The sequence below is a fragment of the Rhineura floridana genome, chromosome 5 (genome assembly GCF_030035675.1).
Source record: "Rhineura floridana isolate rRhiFlo1 chromosome 5, rRhiFlo1.hap2, whole genome shotgun sequence".
NCBI lineage: Eukaryota > Metazoa > Chordata > Lepidosauria > Squamata > Rhineuridae > Rhineura > Rhineura floridana.
In genome coordinates this window covers 175944728-175968942 of record NC_084484.1, presented here as the reverse complement: position 1 = coordinate 175968942, position 24215 = coordinate 175944728, and the positions used below count along the sequence as shown (strand labels likewise).

The following is a 24215-nucleotide window of genomic DNA, read 5'->3' as shown; positions in this document are numbered from 1 at the left end:
TGATCTTTTTTTTTTTTTTTTTCAATAATTTTTATTCAGATTTTCATAAAACATACAAGACAAAATCATGAAACATTCAAAGACAAAAAACAAAATCAAAAATAGTTAAACAAAAAGAAAAAAAGAAAAAAAAAACAAAAATAAAAAATAAAGAGTAAAATATTGACTTCCCATTTGTCAAAGATCAAATCAGTTATAAGTCTATAATATATAACAATCCTGTCTCTTAAGTCATATTATAAAATCACTTTCCTCCAGTAGTTATCTTACTTAATCATCAAATCTCATAAACATTACTTTATTCTTTCCACAAAAAGTCAAAGAGAGGTTTCAATTCTTTAAGAAATATATCTATCAATTTTTTTTTTCCAGATAAGCATATCGATTAATCCATCTCATTACTAATTATGATAATCTTATTGTCATAACCATAGTCAAAATAAACATTTCAATTAATCCATCACATCAGAATCTGTTAGGTTCAATAATTTCAGTAGCCATTGTTCTATTATCTCTATTAGTTCCATTTTCCATCTTCCATCTTCAGTAGTCTTGTTAAGTCCAGTAATTTCAATATCCAATCTTCCATTATCAGTATTCCATAATAATCTTGCTGTCAAAGCCATAGTCATATAGTAAGAGTCTGATGGGAATTACCTCTATCCCAAATATTTTCTTGCCATCCATTCTGAATAGGTTGCTGAAATACTGCTGTAAAATCATATCTCTGTTCTTTTTTTCAAAATACACTGGGTCATCTCTTAAAAGTTTTTCCATTGTCACATGGCTGCAGTTAATTCCATAGATTTTCTCTATATTGGGCTCCATCACATCATTCCAGTCCAGAAGATTATCCATGCCATTGATAACTTTATCTCTAGAATCTTCATTCATTTCTTCAGAGATAACATTGAGTTCCAAACAATAGATTTTATTTCTAAAGTCCATAGACTCCAAATCTTGTTCCTGTTCCACGTTGGTTCCAATCTCCGGGATCTCCTCTCTCACAGGGACCCCTATTCCAGTCTCCAGGGTCTCCTCTCTCACAGGGACCCCTGTTCCAATCTCCGGGGTCTCCTCTCTCACAGGGACCCCTTCCAGGGTCACCTCTCTCACAGGGACCCTTATATCTTTAATCTCCTGCTTCATTTTACTCAATTCAATTTTCATTATCTCAATCTCATCCATTATTTTCTGAAACATAGTTATTTCCAGATTTTCAGCCACTTTCTTAATTGCCATTTTAAAAGAAAAATATAGGAAAACCACTTCTTATTTCAGCAACAATTGGGTTAATTCTCCAAACTTGGTGACATCACAGTATAAACAGAGCAGACAGCCTTATCTCTCCAATAGTTAAGTAAACAAAATGCAGTTCCCAGGATCGAAACAATTAATGGCAATCGTCAAGAAACAGATTCGTCAAAATAAAATAGACCAAAAAGAGAGTAGTCTCAAAACAGTATAATATTTTTCAAAATAAAAATCTGGAATAGAAATCCCTCTTCTGTGTATATCTTTAGAATGCAAATCCAGGACAGCTTTTTGCAACAAAAACAGAGATAAGCTATTAATTAGTGCGTAGCAGAGAGAAGTTATGGCTCCCCAGTGAGATGTCAAAAACTGATCAATCTGGCAAATCTCTTTTAAACAGCAACAATTTAAGTCAAGTAAAAGAAAAATATAGAAAGAAGGGTGCTTGCCTGTTAGTGCGTTCTCTCTTAGAAGATAAGATGAACGTTCGCTTTAACAGATAGAGCTTGCTGTTGAAAATCCGTCCCACCTTCGTCGGCTGGACCTCGTCCCATAAATTAATGAGATCTGGTCGTCCCAACAAAAATAGGCTTTGAGGTTAATCTCTTCGTTTCTCCCTACCCGGGAGAAGTTTAATCAGTCAAAAAAAAAAGAAAAAACTGACTGATATATCTGAATAAGCTTCTTTTGAGGCAGGAGCCCGTCTCAAAAGCAGGCACAGGCTAAGTCACCCTTCCCGGAAGTCCTCGCCATGCCATGTTGATCTATAAATTGTTGCTGTTTCCTGAACGAAGTTGTCTTTCTGACCAAGGTTGCACTCTCTGTTGGACTGAGAAGCTTGTTTGGGACAGTTGGAACCTTTGATCAAAGAACTATTGTGTTTTGTTGTGTTTCCTTCCTCACTCGATTCAGGGTCCAATCGCAGCTCATGTCTTACCTGGGGAAGGTGGCACAGCGAGATAGCCATTGAAATCTCGCCCATCACAAGTAATTCTATGTAGCATTGCAGTCCTAGATTATGGGTACCCATAGAGCAGTCTTCCTTCTGGATTCCCTCCAGATGTCATTCATTCATTCATTCATTCATTAAATGTATATCCTGCCCTTCCTCCCAAAGGCGCCCAGCACAGCAGAGACTAGTGATAAAACAATTAAACATCTAAAATCAGTTCTAATACAGATGTAGACTGGAAAAGATCTCTACTTAAAAGGCTTATTGGAAAAGGAAGGTCTTCAGAAGGCGTTGAAGAGACAACAGAGATGGCTGAATTCCAAAGGGTAGGTGCCACAACACTAAATGCCCCATTTATATATTGTGCAGAATGGTCCTCTTGATAAGATTGTATCTGCAGGAGTCAACCCCTGCAGAGCACAATGATCAATAAGTGGTGAGATGATCTTTCAGGCATCCTGGTCCCAAGGGTTTTATAAACTAGAACCATACACTTGAACTTAGCCTGGTAGCTAACTGGCAGCCAGCATCATGCTCTCGCCTACTGCTTCCACCACCTCCAACAAGCATGGTCAATGGTCAACTATGATGGGAGTTGTAGTTCAAATCATCTGGTGGGCATCAGGTTGGGCGAGGCTGCCAGAGAGGTTCAGCCATGCTTGTTGATAGTAACAGGACCAGTTTATGCAATCCACAAAAAGGTTATCTCATACATTTCCCATTGTCAAGGAGGGCAGTTCCATTTGAGCAAAGCTTAAATTAATTATGCCCAGCAGATTTAGCAACGAATCCTGGCATCTCTGCCTTTTGAAAGAACATGATAGGCATTCTGAAAGTGCAGCAAACAGCTACACAGTCCTGAAGCTGGCACATTTTCTCAATGAGGGAATCATGTTTGTTTGTTTCTGACAGATACGCCATCTGCTTCATAAATTATACACCATTCTCTTTGTGCAGTTGCCCTTACCACAAGATTTCCAACACAAAATTCTTTAGAAATGTAGCCAAATGCACTCAAAAACTTCTTAGCGTAAGCCATGCTCCCTAATCCGGTTGTGGGAAAATGGGATTTCACTTCAAAAGCTGGATTAATTTCATGATACTCCTTAAACCATTTATTCCCCTCTCTGGAATGGATTATAGCATTTATGCCGTTCACTTCCCTTTAGAAACCTGCCACCTCCCCCAAAGATTCCTCAGCATTTCCAGTTCTTTTCGTTAAAGTTTCCTAGAAATGGCTCTCTTAACTCTGCAGTTAAACCCCCTTCCAACATATACAGCCTTGATAGTGAATCTGAGAAAGCTGAGGCAGAAAATTAACCCTGCATTCCCAAATTCAGGACTTCATTGAATGCAGTAGGGTTTACTTATAGAACCACAAAATTTTAGAGATGGAAGGGACCTTACAGATCACCTAGTCTAACCCTCTGCTCAATGCAGAAATCCTGCAACTAAGCATCTCTTGAAAGTTAGGGATGGGAAAATGGCAATTCTGGTTTCTCCCTTTTTCCCAATCTTAAGTTCAGTTCTCCATACTTCAGCATCAGTTTGCTTTAAAAAAATCTTCATGAAAATTCAGGAATGAATAAAAACAGTAAAAATGCCAATAAAATGCGCACCAAGAAAACTGGATTACAACAAAGGTGACTAATAAGCACACCAAAAGCAGATAAAAGTAACAAAGGAGCCAGATGAGTTTCGACTTTCGCAAAGTCTTCCTCAGTGGCTTTTTTTCTGGACTCCAACTTCCATCCGCCCCAGGCCAGTACAGCCATCGGTAAGGGATTCTCAGAGTTGTAGACCATCCACCAGTGGCGGTTGGTGGCTCCATGTCAGTGGGGCAGTGGAATTCAGGATGCTTCACCTTGGACAGCTCCCTGAATGTTCAGACTAAAACCCGGAACAGATTCCACCGCCCCAATGACACGGAGCCACCAGCTGCCACTGCCATGAACATCTTGACGGCCACAGGTTCCCCGTGCCTGATGTAGACAATCCTGAGCTAGATGGACCAATGGTCTGGCTCAGCTTCCTATGTCCCTAACCCTCTCAACCCTAAAAGATCTAAGACCAAAGAAAAGCATGGCTAGGACTGGGGAGGGCAGCTGTGAGAGAGCTAGAAAAGGTCCTCAAATGCCAAGATGTATCACTGAACACCAAAGTCAGGATCATTCAGACCAGGGTATTCCCGATCTCTATGTACGGATGTGAAAACTGGACAGTGAAAAAAGGGGATAAGAGAAAAATCAACGCATTTGAAATGCGGTGTTGGAGGAGAGCTTTGCGCATACCATGGTCTGTGAAAAAGAGAACAAATTAAACCAGAACTGTCACTAGAAGCTAAAATGATGAAATTGAGGTTATCATACTTTGGACACATCATGAGAAGACATGATTCACTAGAAAAGACCATAATGCTGGGAAAAACAGAAGGGGGCAGAAAAAGAGGAAGGCCAAACAAGAGAGGGATTGATTTTGTAAAGGAAGCCACAGACCTGAACTTACAAGATCTGAACAGGGTGGTTTATGACAGATGCTACTGTAGGTCACTGATTCATAGGGTCTCCATAAGTCATAATCGACTTGAAGGCACATAACAACAACAGGTCGATCAGACCAACAGTTCATTTAGTCCATCATTTTCTTTCCAACAGTAACACAAGCCAAATGTCTACCAGAAATCCACGAGCAAGGCATGAGCACAACACTCCTCCTTATTGCTTGTCCCTCAGCGTCTGACATTTACAGGTATACCACCTCTGTATAGGGAAGTTCCATTTAGCTAGGAACATAGGAAGCAGCCTGATACTAAGGAAAGTCATTGGTCCATCTAACTCAGTACTGTTCACACTGACTGGCAACTGCTCTTCAGGGTTTGAGGAAGTAGCTTTTCCCATCCCTACCTGGAGGCCCCAGGGATCGAACCTGGAACCTTCTGCATGCAAAGCAGATGCTCTATCACAGAGCTATGGCCCTTCCCCAAATCAAGTAGACTTGTTGCCTACTGACATCTGCTGAAAGGCTTCATAGAAACTTTCTATGTCCACTTGAATAATATGCCTGTAGCGTTACTTGAAATAATCCATATTTATTTATTTAACAAAATTTATATACCACTTGATTGTGAGAAACCTCTAAGCAGTTTTTAAAAAAACATTTATATTATCAATAAAAACCATTAAAAACAACTAATTGAAACATTTTGTAAAAGCTATTAAAACAACAGTAGCCTAAAAAGAGATCAAAACACATCAGCATCTATGTGTCTTTTAAACAGGCTCTGAAAAGAATAAAGTGACGGCGCCTGTCTAATGTCAATAGGTAGGAAGTTCCAAATGGTAGGTGCTGCCATACTAAAAGAATGATCACTTGTATATAAACCACGATGTAGGATTTACCTAGTTTCCTTCCCAGTCTGGGGCACAGGAGGGCTGGGTGTAGGAGGACTGAATAAAACCTTTTTGATTTTGTACTGTGCACTGTGCTTTGCCAGACAACAGTGTTTCAGTTCCTAGGAGGCAGCCCTGAGAGTTAAACAAGCTTAATGTTTTCCTCCCATGAGTGGCTGGTGCAGTTCCGTGGCCTCTTAGATTCCCTGCATCTGCTGGCTCCAGTATGTGGTCCAGAAGGGAATAAAAACGTGAGTAGGTGGTTTTATTTATTGGGCAGAGAGAAGGGTCTTTGACACCCCCTGCTAAGTACCATTCTAAACAGCCCCCCACAATAAGCCCAGGGATAGTGTCCACCAGGCCCATAATCCAAATGTGGTGCAGGGGGCGGGAGATCACTGCAGAACATCCAGAATGTAAATGCAGGCAGCCTCACTTGTTGGAAGTGATTAAATTGTATTTGATATTCATTAGAGAAATCTCAACTGATCAGCCAATTTAGGTTTCATTGATTACATTTGTGTAGCAAAACTATTTCTGAGGACAAAAGACGTGGCTTTTTCTCTTACACTTGGCATCTTTTTGATTGTCCTTTTCGGTGCCAGTATTCATAGAATCATAGAATAGTAGAGTTGGAAGGGGTCTATAAGGCCATCAAGTCCAACCCCCTGCTCAATGCAGGAATCCAAATCAAAGCATTCCCGACAAATGGCTGTCCAGCTGCCTCTTGAATGCCTCCAGTGTTGGAGAGCCCACTGCCTCTCTAGGTAATTGATTCCATTGTCGTATGGCTCTAACAGTTAGGATGTTTTTCCTGATGTCCAGTCAAAATCTGGCTTCCTGCAACTTGAGCCCATTATTCCGTGTCCTGCACTCTGGGACAATCGGGAAGAAATCCCAACCCTCCTCTATGTGACAACCTTTCATGTACTTGAAGAGTGCTCTCATATCTCCCCTCAGTCTGAATAGAGGGGAACTAGTACTTGATGCAATTTGGAAACTATACTTCTGTTAATGCAGCCTAATATAGCATTTGCCTTTTTTGCAGCCACATCACACTGTTGGCTCATATTCCAAGATCCTTCTCACATGTTGTATTGCTGAGCCAAGTATCTGCCATCTTACCGTGCACTTGGTTTCTTTTTTCTAAGTGTAGAACTTTGCATTTATCCCTGTTGAATTTCATTCTGTTGTTTTCAGCGCAATGCTCCAGCCTATGAAGGTCTTAAGGGCCTGCTAGAGTTCATATGCTATCGCTGGGGTGAACAGCCTTTTTGCCCCCAATGGCCACATTCATTGTTGGATGGGCACTCAGGGGCTGCATAACTGGAACAATAAGAGACGATACAAACAGCAAAGCAAGGTTCCGTAAAGGAGGAAGACTAAATGAAACAATTTGCAGCGCAGTGTAAAACCACATGAACAAAGCAAGAGCATAGGACTCATTTAAAACCACATTAAAACAAGGAAGGTCAGACATTTGATGCTGCTTCATTAAAAAAAAAAGTGCTTGCCTCATTTCCATGTAGCCACAGTAGAATGACATATTGTTGCTTTGCTCTTTGGCCAGCTTTTAACATGAACCAGACAGATGGGGTCAAACATCATCATGTACCATTTTGAGATCACAAGAGATTCAGAATTATTTGGAGGAATGAACAAATGTCACCCGTGAGATGCGTACTTTGCGGGGGGCAGGGGGCTGAGATGGCTCATTTATAACTTGGACTCTAGAGGAAAAAGCAATTTGCAGATGCTGGTGCACTTTCATGAGGCATCACCAGATGAGAGGGAAAAAAGCCTGCTAGGAAACTGCAGGCTCCAAACAGTAAAAAATTACAGGGTAATACGAGCAAGTGACAGGTCCCTGCTTTGAAGAGCTGATAGTCCAAATCAGGAGTGGGGAGCCAGAGGTCCAGGGTTTCAGGAAGGGGACTTTCCCAGATGGGATTGAATCTGAGACATGAGTGTTTCCCCCCGGCTGCAATGTGTCTTTGAACTCTGATAACGACTCTTGCTTGCTTGGCTCTCGTTAAAGGACGAATGTGTGAGCGTAGAAACAAGCTTACTGTACCAAGGTAAGAGTTACATTAATTGCTCTGCCTGCTTTTGCCTCTGGTCCCTCCCACCACTGAGAGGTGGCCCCCAGAAGGTTGCCCAGATGGGAATGTGGCCCTTGGGCTGAAAAGGTTTCTCCACCCCTTGTCTAAATTATAAGATGGGGCGGGGAGACAAAACAGAGTGAGAAAAGAACAGGAAGAAAGAAAGTTAGCATGGGATTGCTGTTAAAAATCCTAGGAACGTATGATTCAGATCCAGCCAGCCAGCCAGCTTGGTCCAGCTTTTCCCAACCTGGTGACATCCAGATGATTTGGAATTTCACTCCCATCACCCTTGACCATTGGCCATGCTGGCTGGGGTTGATGGGCGTTGTAGTCCAAAACATCCGCAAAGCGTCAGGTTGGAGAAGGGTGAATCTAACACGTTTTGGCAACAGCTTGGCAGCTCCCCCTGTGCTTTTTCCTACTTCTGAGAAATACTCTGTTACACTGTGACCTTGTAGAGTTCAGGGATCAAAAGCTTCTCAGACCATGTTATTCAAAATCAATTATAAGAACTTAAGAGCCTGCTGGATCAGGCCAGTGGCCCATCTAGTCCAGCATCCTGTTCTCACAGTGGCCAACCAGATGCCCAGGGGAAGCCCACAAACAAGACCTGACCGCAAGAACACTCTTCCCCCACCCTGCGGTTTCTAGCAACTGGTATTCAGAAGCATACTGCCTCTGACTATGGAGGCAGAGCATAGTCATTGTGGCTAGTAGCCTTTGATATTGTTATCTTCCATGAATTTGTCTAATCCTCATTTAAAGCCAAGTTGGTGTCCACCACTGCCTCTTGCGGGAGCAAGTTCCATAGTTTAACTATGCACTGTGCAAAGAAGTACTTTCTTTTATCTGTCCTGAATTGTCCAGCATTCAGCTTCATTGGATGTCCACGAGTTCTAGTGTTATGAGAGAGGGAGAAAAAACGCTCTCTATCTATTCTCTCCATGCCATGTATAATTATGTCTCCCAGTAGCTGGAAGCAAGAGTCCAACAGTAAACAAACATCTCATCAGCCTGCAATTCAACATCAGTTCCTGTCTAATTATCTTGCCACAACCTTACATGAACTCCATTGCGACAGAGAGGCATGGACTCTTAGACTTGCACCCATCTGGCTTTCATGAGGGACATGGCTGTTCAGAACCTCTGTCTAAAATTACTGTAAAGTAATAGACTTTATGTCCATTAGCTACATAGCACTCTACTACTCAGAGAAAGTTCCTACATTGACAGTAATATGCTTCTTGATGCAAACAACGCCAATACAATAAAGCAAATTTAGAACGTGAGTCATAACAGTATTTATTGGACATATCAGAAAAGCATGCCATTTGTACCATGTTTCAAAATTCAGGACTCTGGCTCAAAACCCTCTATCTCAGAAGGACATATGGGGGGAAATTCAGTTTGGTTTGGATTTCAACGTGGGCCTGCCTAATTTGCACTTTCCAAAATACTTATTTTACCCAGACGTAAATTCCACTGAGTCCAATGGGTCTTACTCCTAGGTTAAGTATACATTGCAGCCCTTGAGAGCCTATGACAAATGGCCAGTGATGATGGGAGTTGTAGTTCGGCAACATCTGGAAAGCCAAAGGTTTCCCAGCTCTGGTGTATAGGCAGGCAACCCCATTTATTTATTTTGAAGAGTTATACCCCCACCTTCCACAGAGATGTGTCTCCATTTTGGAATGAATTAAAAACTGAACTGAATGGTGCTCTCACGTTGGCGCATAAAGCCCTAAATGACTTAGGACCCAAAAGTCCACAACCCCCCCCTCCCAAAACCAAACCCAGAACAAAGAAAAACAGGAAGCAGCAAAAAAGGGAAGTGAAAAAGATAAAAAAAGGAGAAAGTGTTCCACCATAGGCATGACAACAAACTTTGAAAAGGATGCTTTGAAATGGATGAATGATGAAACAAATGCAATTTGTATGATAAAAAGGCCTCCATTTGTTTTATTATGTATCACACAAATAAATGGAACAAGAAAACAGGGGGAGGGGTGCGTCCTGCATATTCCTGACGATTAATTGAATAACAATACCGTCTGTGCATTTTTCTTACGTCACGATTCAAACGCAATGTTCCATTTCTCCGATGGTTTGGAGGGTTGGGAACGTCTGACAAGTTCCCGCCTCCCACTTCCCTCCTCTTGTACAGATCCCCTGACCCCTTTCGTGACTTGCTCCAACAGTAGTTTGTTGTAACTGGCAACCCGCACAGGGCCAGCCCTACCATTAGGCAGAGTGAGATGGCTGCCTCAGGTGGTGGACACTGGGGGCATGGAAGAGCAGCAAGGTGAATGGATGGGCTGAGCAGCACGTTCCTGATTTGGTCTCATTCAGTCATGGATCCATTCTGTCTGGTTGTCTGTCACCGCGTCCAGCTCCATAGGAACACAAAAAAGCTGCCTTATACCAGACCAACGGTCCATCTAGCTCAATATTGTCGACACGGGCAGCAGCTCTCCAGGGTTCCAAACAGGGGTCTCTGCGGGGATTGAACCTGAGACCTTCTGCATGCATGTCAGATGCTCTAACCACTGAGCTATGGCTCACTGCATTGCATACCTCTCTGCCCTGTCCCATCCCATTGCATGCATTTGGTTTGCACTTTTTATGTAGCATATGCACTTTGTACACTAAATCCACATTTTCATGTGTTTTGATGCATTTACCAGCAAAATACACAATTTGTATGCACCTTTCACATGATAGGTTGTATCCAATGTTAATCCTCCTCAGAGTAAACCCACTGAAATGAATGAATCTAAGTTAGTCATGTTCATTCATTTCAACGGACGATAGTCAGCTAAACAGCTGCACTAGTGCAAAGATTAGCACAAGTCTAACAAAGGGATTCCCCCCCCCTCATCCCCACATGCATACCCTGCATCATCCCCAGATCTGCTCTGGAGGGTTGGGGGAAACCCCAGAACAGATTTAGGGAATGCATGGAGGGAGGAGAAGGGGAGAATTTTCCACTGTGCAAGGAGAAATCCTTGTGCTAATGGAATGTTCACCATAGTGCTAGGCTGAACACAACCCAATGTGTCTACTTTCAGTAGGACGAGCATTGGCTGCAGCCCAAAATACCTATATCTGTGCACTCTTTGCACAAAGTGTAATCCAGAGAAGTGTCCAATGAGGAGTTGATCTGTAACCACACTTGGGACTGCAATATCAAGTCAATCTGCTGCAAAGAGTGTACTATACAAGTTCCTCCTCCATCTCTAGTGAGATTTATTTTTATTTATTTATTTATTTTATTACATTTTTAGACCGCCCTATAGCAATAAGGAGGGCAGAAAAGTGTGCACCACATAGCCCAACCTGCATCCCCTAAGTGAATCTGCTACCCTCAGGTCTGTGGAGGATTATGTCCCGTCCTCATGGCTAAAGTTAGATTCAACAGCCAGCTCAGTTGGCTGCTGCACAAGGAATTGTGCCGCATTTCATGAAGACTGGGATGGCCCCCTCTAGTCTTGAATGGACAGAGCTCTAGAAATACAAACAGCCCATGATCATGACAGGCAGAAGCCTTAAGTATTGCCAAGACAGGACAATGCAATCCCCAGGGAGCATCTGAATTAGCAGCTTCCATTATGAGCTTGGCTGCAACCCCTTCCCCCCTTTCATAATGCCTACCACCTTGCTGAGTTTTAAGCCTTCCCGACACCCTTCTGTAGCAGTTAACACTGATGGGAACATCAAAAAAGGTGTTTGGAAAACTAAACTCCACTAACAAATGGAACATAAAAGAGCGGGGTGTGCTGTTTTGATGAAACACTTTCAACCATTTCAAGCCACTGAATATTTCGCCCCTTTGTTCTGTCTTGCTGGTGCTCACTGCGTCCTAAGTACATATTTAAAAACAGGCCATCTGAAAGCCCAGCTGTGCGTTAGGCTCTTTAAATCTTTCAGGAACTTTGTGACTATGACTACCATCTTTTCACATTCTCCTCATTCTGTCTGATTACTTTTATCCTGGCTGACACTTCCCACCTGCGGGAGCCAGCATCTTAGAAAGAAAATAATCCCACTAGGGTACCAGGAAGTGGACAGTGTATACACTAAAAGTCTATTAATTTGAATCTCTTCCTTGCTTGGAACACAAGTCACTTAACAAGTGTGTGACATCTCCCAATCGTTTTTTTTCAATATTTTGCAAGACACAGCAAAACAAAGAGTAGCCATTATTTCTAATCAAGGCTATTCAAGAAAAGCAGGGATAAATTTTATGAACATTTCCAAACGCCAGAGTTCAAACTTGTAGAAGTCACAGCAACTGTTTAAGGTCGAGGTACTGCATGCGCTGACCTGGAAGTAAGTTCCATTGAACATGGTGGGACTTACTTCTGAGTAAACATGTACAAGTTTCATTCCATTGCGGGGACAGAAAAATGTCAAGTTGCTTAGGCATTAGTATCAACTCTTAGGAACAGGAAACTGTCTTGTACAGGAAACTTATATATAAGTTACCTTATATAAGAAACCCAGACACATATCACAGGGCTGTGCACCGTATTCAGCTGAATCCCAAGCCAAAATGGGCCCATTTGGACCTTTTGGGGCCTCGACCAAGTTGGGTTCAGCCAGCTATGGATTACTACATATCAGAAGGGATGAGCAGAGCAATCCAGGGCTACGGGTCAGATTGGATGACCCAGACTGATCCGTGGCATCAGGCTGGAGAAAGAGGCAGCTGTTGCTCTCCTTCCTGCTTGAGCACACAGGATCATCAGCAGTTGAGCCAAGGGAGTGATGCTAGGTGGAACCATAAGGATTATTGTGATTGACTGTGCTGTCCAGAGATTATTGGCCACAGCAGATAGACAGAAACAAGGCCTGAGTGTCTCTAAATGTGAGCTGCAACCCACTCCCCAGTGCCGTGCCAGGAGACCCACCAAGATAGAAGCACTGCAGCCAAGGCATTATGATGCAGCCTCCGTTGTCCTGCCGTGCTGGCCTTGCTCGTTTCGCCTTGTGTCGGCCGCGTTTTGCCTCTCATCGCCTTTGCTTTTGGCTTCTCGGGGAGAACTTTCCTGTTGGTCGCGTCTTCGTGGGGCCTGTTTGTGCCGCCTCTTGCTGTTTGCTACGCTGGATGCTGGATGCTGAGAGTGAGAGGAGATGTCGCTTTTGGTTTCGCAAATGACGCACCTTGTGGACTATACGGGCCAGAAGCTTTGTTGAACTTTGTTGTGGTGACCTTTACCTGTTGTTTTAGTTTTATTGCTGTTTTGATGTTGTGATACTTATATATGATGACTTTGTACATCGCTCAGAGTGGCTCGGTTTCCAGCCAGATGGGCGATAAATAAATCGCAGAAATAAATAAATAAATAAATAGATGCAGGACGGTTTGCAAACCGGTATCTCACAGAATCACTCCCTCTGCACGGTTGTCGAGCCAAGGGAGAGATCCTTGCGGTGCAGGGGGTATTTTGCAAACCAGCATTGTGCAGGATCGCTCCCTCTGCTCATCAGCTGTCAAGCCAAAGGAACAATCCTGGGCTGTGGGGTGGATCACTCCCTTGTCTCAGCAGCTGACCCCACTGCTGGTTGGAGGGGGGAAGGAGATACCACTTTCCCCTCCCGGCCATATGATTAATTAGGATTTAAAAAACCCTAATTAAGGCTTAGTCTCACCCATGAACTCAGAGTAGCTCTGAGCTGGGGAGGGTGGTCCCCAGGTCAACCCAGGGGTGGATAGCCTGATGCCCCGCCCCAGATTGGAGCTAAGAGGCAGATCAAGGGGGGAATCTGTGCTCAGACCATTGGCCAATTTGCTCAGTATTGTTGACACTGACTGGCAACAGCTGTCTAGGTTGTTGGATGGGGGAATTCCCAGTCTTCCAAGGAGATGCTGGCAACTGAACTAGGGCTCAAAAATCCCTCATGCCTGCTCTATGTCTTCCTCTAAGCAAATAAAGGGAGAGCTCTCCATTGTATCCCCAAAAATCATGGGGGGAGAAGCCCCCTCCCTACTAATGACCCTTGGGATAAGTGTCCCTGCTATGGAGGAGGGAAGGGTGTCACATTTCCTCCACTCTAGTCTTTCCTGGGAATTCATGCTCTTTTTCCACTTGGAAGAGGCCATCGGCAGCCCTGGATTGTAGCAGGGGGCAAAAAGGGGGTGTTGTACAAAATCATCTCATACAGTTTTGCCTCCAGAAGAGATGCCAGATAATAGGGTACTGTGTTGATGCTGCTCTCCAATCTAATGTGCAGTCGTTTGTTGCAATCACAGAGAAATGTTGCACTCGTCTGGTTAACTGCATTCCCAGAACCTGAATTCATATGGCTATTTTCTGAAGGAAGTTTCCACCAGCCGTTAGTACAAGCTGTGGCTGTAAGTCTATTTTAGGGCGTTCGCTAAGTGCATGCGCTGCCGACAGCACAGTGTGGAGTATGTATTGCTCTGGAAAGGGAGTCAAGTACGAAGCTTCTGGCACCTGATCTCCAACAAAATCATATTTACACCAACTTCTTTCATCTAAAAATCAGGCATCTGCTACCAAGGTGGCAAGTCTTTTCTTCGGGGCAATCTTCAAATCACAATTTTCAAAATATGAGGCATTACACTCCTAGGGATACAAAGATTGCAGGGCATGGTGTAGAGGTTTTGACTAGGGCTGTATCTCAGTGGCAGAGCACATGCTTTGCATGACAAAGCCCAAAAGGCTCAATTTCTGGCATCTCAAGGAATAGTAGGAAAAGAAGAGGGGAGTATGGTCTGAAGGCACACCTTGCTGAAGCTAAGCAGGCTGGAGTCTGGTCAGTGCCTGGATGGGAGACAGCTTGGGAACTTCACAGGGCTGGCACCAGGCATGCCAGGGCCTTTGGGCACCAGTCTGTCCCGGGCCCCAGCACCTACCCACATGCCCCACCTACCTGTGCCTTGTGCTGTGCTGTGCGTGCATGCCTCCCATCAACACACATGGCTGCCGAGGCTTCCCTAAGGGGCTGATGCCTCCACCCCCATCTTGGTTGATGGCACGCATGCACCCGCAGTGTAGCCAGCATTTACTTCTAGGGAAAGGTAGGTGCGGCATGCAGGTGGGTGTTGCGAGCCTGTGCGGTAGTAGCGGGGGTGCCTGGGAGCTCCCTGCCTCTGATCCGTGGCAGGGTTGGGAGCTGACACTGTCACAGATTGCAGAAGGGAGCACTACCCAGCCACCCTAAGGAGGGGCCCTCCAGGGGCTCTTGGACAGGGCCCGACCTGGCCACCCTCTGGCCCTGGAACTACATGTATGCCGCCTTGGGTTTCTTGATGATAGAAAGGGGGGATATAAATAAATAAACAAACAAATAGCCTTCTTTGAAACACTGGCCAGTCACCAGCAATCAAGGGAGATAGTAGCTAAATGTCACAAACAACAATGGTGGTGGAGATGGCTATACTGTATATGGCATCTTGAGCTCCTTGAAGAAGGATGGGATAAAAACCTAACAGACAGACTCGTGTATGTCCCCATGGATTCACTAACATGATCTTATGGATCTCTTATCTTTCACCCTGTGCGATTTGGCCCCATCAACACATATTACAGAATGCAATGTTGGAACGGATCATATCGCTTGAGACTACAGGGGTGGGGGATCACATTTTTGACAGTGCGTTTACAAAGCGGCACAGCAAGACCTAGGCTGGCTGAGAAGCTTTTCCCCAGATGTGCTGGTTTTCTGACTGCTCAACAACTGCACCCTTCCCGTGCAATAAAGTGTGGTACATCCTACTCTGCCATTATAATGCGGCGTGAGTAAGCGGGGCCTTGGAGAGGAAATCAGGAGGCCCCTGTGAAGAGAATAGCTTTCTCAGCTCTCTCTCACTCTCTCTGTTTCCCTGACCCCTTCTCTGCCATTATCCATGAGGGCTAGTAACCTGCTCTGATTCAAATGAAATGCAAGAATATCAAATTGCCACATTTATCACCCAGACAGAGAGGGAAGAAGAATAAGTACAGTGATTGTTCCACCAGGCTTACTAGCTACTGATTAAAGTCATCGGGATTCCCCCATTCCCAGAGGGGATCCCTCATTATGAGGCAGGGACACTGTAGGTCCCAGCAACTAGCAACCACCAGCAGCTGCTAGTTGTGAGCGAGAACGGCGAACTAATACATCTAAGATGCTACCCCACCATTGTCTCTAGCAATGATTCTCCAAGCTTCTCTTTTACACCCTTGTGGATGCAGGACTGTTTGATGGGACCACTGTCATGATATATATCTCTCTGCAGGCCTGGCAGTGCCATGAGGCAGAGTGAGGCAGCCACCTCAGGTGGCAAATAGGGCTGGAGAGTGGGCACAGCCCTATTATTTATTCATTTATTCAATTTATATCCCACCCTTCTTCCTGAAGGAGCCCAGAGCAGTGAATGTATCAATGACAAAACTATTTTAAAAAAATCTAAAAAACAGTTTAAAACATTCTAAAAACCAGTGATCTCAGAGATGCAAGGGGCAGTGTCTTTCAGTCATCAAATGCCTGGGTAAATAGGAACATTTCTGAAAGTCAGTAATGAGGGAGATGGATGCACCTCACCAGGGAGGCCATTCTATAAATAGGGAGCCACCACTGGAAAGTCACCGGTCATCACCACCCGGACAACCCCCAGTGGTTGCATTACCAACAAAGCCTAACCTGTTGATAGTAGGGTCTGAACTGGTTGATACTGGTATGTGCCACATGGCCTGGCCTTCACTCCCTAATCTAGGTGGCTGCCCTCAGGTGCAATGGAGGATGCTGCCCATTGCCAGTTCTGAAATAAGATTTAGCTAGCAGCCTGGTTGGCTTTTGTACGTGGAATTGGAGGAGCCATCTTCTGGTCCTTGGCATCACACAGTAAAAATGCCTTGGACCTTATCTCTGTGCAATACTAAGTCTATGTATTTGTGTGCACTTGCCTTTAATTCAAAGTGCACAGACAGAACAAACTATCCAAATTGGATATATATCCAAATTAACTATCCAAATTGGACAGCAAGACATAATGCAAGATAATGCAAGATTTTTTTTAAAAAAACAGAAGCAGCAGCAGCTAACACAGTGAGTTGCAAACATTCTGTGTCTTGATTCTCCATTATTATATATTCTCACCTTTCTGTCCTGACAATAAGATCCCAGCATGGTAGGTATGAGACTCTGCAAGAAGAAACCTAGCATATTGGGAATACAAGTCATAGGTCATGCCAGTCCTAGCTATCCTAGTTTTGGTTTTTATTTTTTTGCATGGGGAAAGTTCAAAAATGTGTGCCTCCAGCATGTAGTGTGCCATGGGCTGTTTTTCTCTGACTGGATCAGAAGGCATCCACACAAACCAGGGTGAAATCCTCCAGTCTAGTCAGGGGAAGGTAAAAGCTGATTTTAGAGACTTTGGGGTGCAAAGGAGTATAAGTGCAGCCTCTGGGCATCCTTGCTTAGATTCCGAGTTTGGATGCTGAGGACACAGAGGATGGTAAAGCCAGTGGATCATGCAGGATCAGCACCTGGATTCACTTTGCTGGAAACTCTCAAAGGATGGGAGCCACAGGAGACAATACGACTGGCATCTGGCTTGCCCAAGGAGGTAGCCTGCCCTGCTTCTCTGACTTGGAGCATGACTCCTCTTCAGAAACTTTTGTAGTGAGAAAGGGCACCCATGCCAGGGGTCGTAGAAGGCTTCCCTGTGAGATGGCAGACTTAAAGACATCCCCTTGGTGGCAGGACATTAACTAACCATTAATTCATGGTTGAGTCCAGATAACTACAAGAGGAACGTCCCTAGCTTGCTGTTCTGTTCTGCCTTGCCTCCAGTCTCTGGTGATTGCTCCAGAGGGAGCTGACCGTGGTCCTGATGCTGTACAACTAGCATGTCCTCTTGCCAAGCATCACTATATCCATGCAGGCTCCCAGCCTCACTTACCTAAATGTTCTCTGATGCACTTGGATCGCCGTCTGCAGCTCATGCTGGAACCCCTGACCCCAGTCCAGTAAGAGGAGAAAGGTAATAAAAATATGGCCCTCCCTTACATTGTAACTTGTGACATATTTTAATTGGAAACTACTTTGGAATCCAATCTTGGCTGAAAAGCATTTTAAAATAGACATATGCTACTTAAAACATGCGCTGCATAGGTCCAGAGATCAGAAGCACAGTTTGTGAGAAATCAGTGACAACCACAAGCAGCAATTTCAGGGACTCACTGCCAGACAGCATATAGTTTATCTGTCCCTAAAGGCTGCAAAGCGCCCCCATCACTGCCCATCCACCAAAGTTCTTTTGCCATGGCCCCTCTACACTGCATCATTCACTTATCAATGCAATTCTCTACTGATGTTTTTTAAAGAATGGTTCCCAGTTAGTTCTCCTGACCCTTCCCTTCCAGAAGAAACCAAAATGACATCATTAGGCTGCATACCAAGGTGCAGTTTTTCCTCCCGGTGGGGTGCAATCATTTCCCTCTCCTTGTCATGCTGACATATTCTTAAGAGCCCAGGCTTAATTGGATCCATGTAAGGTCATCATCTGAATTAGTTCCACCATGAGCAATCATCACTACAAAGGGGTTGACAAATTGCCTGCCTCCAAGTCACGATCATCAAGTTGTTCAAGATGGAGGTACGGCGCTGAGCAGCAGGGATTGGAAAATCAAAGCACTTATGAGGGGGGGGATTGCTGTGAAGAAAGACTGTGGACTGCCTTCCTCCTGCTCAGGATTCAGCCAAGAGAAGCTCCCATTGCCAAGAGCTTGAGCAGACATGCAGTGTGATCCATAAAGCGCATCGAAGCTACCAGTGCCCCTCTATTAAAGGATTCTCTTTACATATGCACGGACATATGTTCATGGTGTTTAGGGATGAGCAAATCTGTCACCTTTGCTTTCTCTCAGTTTCTCATATTTCCAAACTTAAATAAAATTCTCCCGATAAAAGTCCTCATGAAACTTCATTAACATTTTAGTTCAAAATTTTGCCTAATATACATACAGTTGTATGCAATTTTTTCTAATATACACATTTTTTGCACAGCAATTTCCCTTCAAACAATGAAGTTTTGTATGTTATTTTCACTAATATATGCCTTTTTATGGACACTTTATCTCAGTAGATGCAATTTTGCACACAATACTTGGCTGGAAAACTGCACTGCAAAATTCAGAGGAGTGTGAATTTCGAAGGATGGCTCTGTTTTGCTTCCCATTTTATTTTGGAAAGGGCAAATTATGTTAGGGTTGTCTTTAAATGGGATCTCAGTGGAATTTCCTCCCCCCAACCCTAATGGGGACCCTTTTCATATTACATTTATTCTCTCAGAAGCTCCATGTACACTCTTTTGTTGCTTAGGGATAGCAAAATCCACTGGATTTCATTTCAGTTAGGTATGAGGGAGGAATTAGTTCACATTTAAAGCTGAATTTGTCAAATTCACACTCTCTGAAACAACATGAGAAACTGCATCACAGCCATCCTTTGAAATCTTGCATTTATCCAAATTTTGTGATATAGTTCTCCAGCCAAGCAAGGTTTAAAAAAATATGTATATTAGGAGGGAGTGTCCATAAAAATGGATATATTCATGAACATAGCACACAAAAGTGGATTACATTAGGAGAAATTGCCTGCAAAAATGTGTGCATGAGTCAGAACTGCATACAAAAATGTGTTTATTAGGAAACATTCATACTAAAATGCTGAAGAGTTTTCATGAGGATTTTAAAAAACCCCACAAATTGCTGCAGAAATGTGAAGAACTGAATTTAAGATTGGGAAAAAATGAAGAACTGAACCAAAATTGACAGATCCATCCACAATTCCAATGCATTTTGGCAAAGGATGGAGTCAGGTGGGAAAAACTCAGAGGCTGCAATACACCCCATTGCTGCCTCTGTTGAAGTGAAAGGTATGTATTTTATCCTCTTCCCTGTGCCAGATTGAAGGGCATCTCCACACCCCAGAGTGGAAGCTTTCCAATCTAGTAAGGGGAATGGAGTAAATACAACCCCCAGGCTGGGTTGGAGTCCATCAGAAGCAACGGGTGATTGAACGCAGCTCAAATGATCTTCCAAACCCATCTTCATCCAGAAGGACAATGATTGCCTGGCATCGAAAGGGAAAGGATTTGCCCACAGGCAAATTGGTGGACCAGAGTGGAAACCTCACACATCCGGGCTATCCATTCGGGTCCCAGCTCAGATACAGTCCAGTGCCCCCACCAGCCCAACCTATTGCCTTTATTTCTACAGGATGCCGTGGGCTAGGGATGAATTTTACTTGGGATTCTGACTCGCAGCTGAGATCTGGGCATTTTGCTTTCCTTGTGGCAAAATGTACTCACGTTTGCATTGCTCCATCATGTTGTAATTGGCGCTTGGTGGTGCATTAGCCAGGGACTGTAGTTAGGGGATGGGCATAGCCTTACAGGAGGTATGCAGGTAAGCATGCAGACAAGTCCCTGGTTCAATCCCTGGCTTCTCTTGGTAGGTCTGGGAATGTCCCCATCTGAAACCCTGGAGAGCTGCAGCCAGTATAGATAATATTGAGCTAGCTGGACCAATAGTCTGACTCAGTATAAGGCAGCTTCCTATGTTGCTAAGATCTCAGTGTTTGGGAAAAGGCATCCTTGGAAATATTTGGGTCCTAAGCCATTTAGGAGACAGCTGGTATAGCCCAGTGGGGAGGAAAGCCTGGCTGGGAGTCTGTGAGTTCAAAGCCCCGCTCGTGTCTCCTGGGTGTCAAGGGCCAGCTAGAGATCACCCCCACAGTGAGTGGCTCAGGGGTCACGTGCCCTGCCACTTGTGCAGCCGTGGGCAAGCTGCATAGTCCCAAGGAGCCCAGTTGCCCCCCAGCTGGCAGTTGCGGACAAGGAAGGGGCTGGCTTGTGCAGCTGTGGCAAGCTGAGCAGGCCCTAGCCAGCTGGGGAGGACTAGCCTCAGAGGGAGGCAATGGTAAACCCCCTCTGAATACCGCTTACCATGAAATCCCTATTCATAGGGTCGCCATAAGTCGGATTGATTTGAAGGCAGTCCATTTCCATTTCAAGCCATTTAGGAAAATGTAACCACACTGTTCCCCCCTGTCATATGAACATAAGAAGAGCCCTGCTGGATCAGACCAAAGGCCCCTTTAGTTTAACATTCCTACTGTGGCCAACCAGTGTCTTATGGGAAACACAGAACCAGGACATAAGCACAACAGTGCTTTCCTTTAATTGGCTTCTGAAGGCTCTCATGATGGCTAAACATCTAACCAATACAGGAAGGAGACATCTGCACCCCCCACTCATGCAGTGGACAGAGGGCATGGCTCAGTTGGCAGCATATGAGAAGATGACCTTCCATAAACACAAGAAAGACTGGAAGTTCCCTGATGTATGGACTCCTTACACAGATGTGCTTGTTTAAATGTCTGAGCACTGGGTTGGTCTGGACCACTAAGTGCCTCCTCCCTACTCCCATTTCCCCTTCTCCTCCTCCCATTCCTGCACAGAACACACTGTTTATTATGATTTATTATGTGTTGTTTGACTATATTTGTTTCTTTTTGGAAAACTCATTAAAAACCTATTAATTAAACAAAAACACCAGTACTCATCTGATCCTGCTTTCCAACAACTAACATTCAGAGACATACTGCCTCTGATATAGAAGGTAATGTATAGTCATCATGGCTAGTAGCCATTGATGGTCTCAATCTCCATTTAATTCCCTGGTACCATGATCTCCGCTGAGCCATTTATGTCATTCCTCTGCCATTTTGTAATGCCTACCTGACGTAGAGGGAACGCTTCTGATTAGTTCGCAAGGAGCCCGACCCAGAACTCATGCTGTGATTCATCATCTGCTCACGCAGGTCATGGATTTTGGCCTCAAATCGAGCGTACTCTAGAAAAGAAATGTGAAAAATAAATGAACCCTTTTCAATCACCAAGCTCATCACAACAACAACATTAATATGATTGATTAAATACTGAAGACTGCAAACATAACAGGTCCAGGGCATATGCCAAGAATCTGGGCCAACTGATCAGTCTGTTTATTGAAGTCCACTAAAAAGAAGGGGAACAGCCCACAGATGAACCCTGCTTAAAAACAAATACACAGAACAAGTGGCTATGTAGTGAGTTCCATGAAAAGAAATGAGGACTAAAATCTCCAGAAAAATATTATGCAGGAATTGGTTAAGCCCATGATAAAGCTGTATAATGGAAAGGACTTCAACGTTTAATTGATTCATCATTTAAGCCATGCAATAAATCAACGTCTAATCACAGATAAAGCTGTAACTGCAAATGAAGATTTGACCTCATTTAAAGAGAGGTGACAGCAAGTGATGACTCGAGGAGAAAGGAATGGGACAATATCAGATTTGCATCGGTGAGAGAGTAAGGCTCCAATTCAATCCTATACTCACTTACCTGGGAGCAACCCATGATGTCTCAGTGGGACTTACGTATGAGTAAACATTGTGGCACAGTTCTACTCCCCCCCAATCTGTCCCTTTAAGATTGCTCAATCTCCTCAGTCCTCCATCATACACACAAAAGAGTGTTATTTTGTACCTTGACAAGCCTGACAACCCCCAAGAGGTGTTAGGAGAGGCCCCTATTCCCCTCACAGAGCTACAGTGCCCAAGTTCCCTGGGAAGACGGATTGATCCTTAAACCACTCTACTAACTATTGTTCTGTGAAGGAAATAGGGAAGTCTCCTAACAACTCTCTGCACCCTTAACAAACTACGGCTCCCAGGACTCTTTCAGGGAAGTCATGACTGTTTAAAGTGGTATGATATAGACTTAAGATGGGGCGTACAGCTCCCCTGTGTTCCTGTCAGCCATGGTCGGCACACCAGATTCCCATATTACCATTCTGTATTGTAATTGTTATTAATCAGACCATTAAGCATCTCATTTTCATCCATTTGTAAATCTTGGTGTTACCACTGGTTCCTGAGTTAATATTTGTGGTTCATTTTGGTGTCTTTCCCAGAACGTGTAGCTGTTGTATAATAAAGGCTAGTTATTCTTATTCATTAGCCCACAACTGGCAAGATTTGACCTTTGCAACTGCAAAATAAAATAAAATCTGCTGCTTTTCTAAGCTACACTATTGCAGTGGTTTTGAATTCATATTCTCCCCTGCTCAGCCTTGCTTTTTCTCCCATCTGCAGCATTTCCAGATTGCAGAATTTCATAGTCACTTTCATAACACCTTTTCCTCCTGGCTCAGGAATACATTCAACTTATCGCAAAGGCTTCTTCCACTTCCCTTACTTGTTCCAACATTTTGCTTTCTCTCTAGGGACATACAAGATCTGGTTCTTGTGTTATGGGAGCCATGTAGGAATGGAAAGATCTGTCAATTTCAGTTCTCTCAGTTTCTCTTTTTTTCAAAAAATCAGTTTTCCACATTTCCGCAGCAATTGGTGCACTTTGTTTTAAAAAATGCTCATGAAAATTCTTCTAACATTTTAGTATAGATTTCTCATAAATGTGTCCTAATAAACACATTTGCGTATGCAGTTTTGACTAATGCACACATTTCTGCGAGCAATTTCTCCTAACAGTGCATTTTTGTGTTATTTTTGTGAATATATGCATTTTTACGCACACTTTTCCCTGAATCTATGCATTTTTGTAAACATTTCCCTGGAGAACTGCATCACAACATTTGGATAAGTGCGGATTTCATGGCTGTGTTTTGGTTCTCATATTGTTTTGGAACATACAAAATTGATAGATTTGGTTTTAAATGCAAACTGAATCACAATTCTCCTCCATCTCTAGAGCTGTGTGATCTCTCTTTCCTCTGGGTTGTTTCCTATGCTACACCAGTAATATTTTTTAATTTAGCAGGATTTATATACCACTTAAGTCAAAAGATACCTCTGAATGGTTTGCATAATAACCTAATGCCATTGTACAAATCTATGGCACACCTGCATTTGGAATACTGTGTACAGTTTTGGTTGCCTCACCTCAAAAAGGGTATTGTAGAGTTGGAAAAGGTTCAGAAAAGGGCAACTAAAATGATCAAGGGGATGGAGCAACTCCCCTATAAGGAAAGGCTGCAGCATTTCGGGCTTTTTAGTTGAGAGAAAAGGGTGAGTCAGAGGTGACATGATAGAAGTGTATAAAATTATGCATGGCAGGGAGAAAGTGGACAGAGAAAAGTTTTTCTCCCTCTCTCACAACACTAGAACTCATGGGCATCCAATGAAGCTGAATGTTGGTGGGTTCAGGACAGACAAAAGAAAGTACTTCTTCACACAGTGCATAGTTACACTATGGAATTTGCTCCGACAAAGTGATGGCCACCAACTTGGATAGCTTTAAAAGAGGATTAGACCAATTCATTCATGACAGATGCTCTTGGAGGTCACTGATTCATGGGGTTGCCATAAGTCGTAATCGACTTGAAGGCACATAACAACAACAGACCAATTCATGGAGGATAAAGCTATCATTGGCTGCTAGCCATGATAGCTATGCTCTGCCACCGTACTCAGAGGCAGTATGCTTCTGAATACTAG

At 43.7% G+C, this 24215-nt stretch overlaps 1 protein-coding gene across 13 annotated transcripts in view; it reads right to left on the bottom strand.

The window, feature by feature from the left end:
* DLG2 (discs large MAGUK scaffold protein 2) overlaps positions 1-24215 on the bottom strand; it is a 1398326-nt gene that overhangs the window by 113330 nt on the left and 1260781 nt on the right. For all 13 annotated transcript variants that reach the window (XM_061628927.1, XM_061628928.1, XM_061628929.1 and 10 more), the window contains one exon: positions 21454-21568. In XM_061628927.1, coding sequence (XP_061484911.1) covers positions 21454-21568 — 115 coding nt within the window. The remainder of the gene's footprint in view (positions 1-21453; positions 21569-24215) is intronic.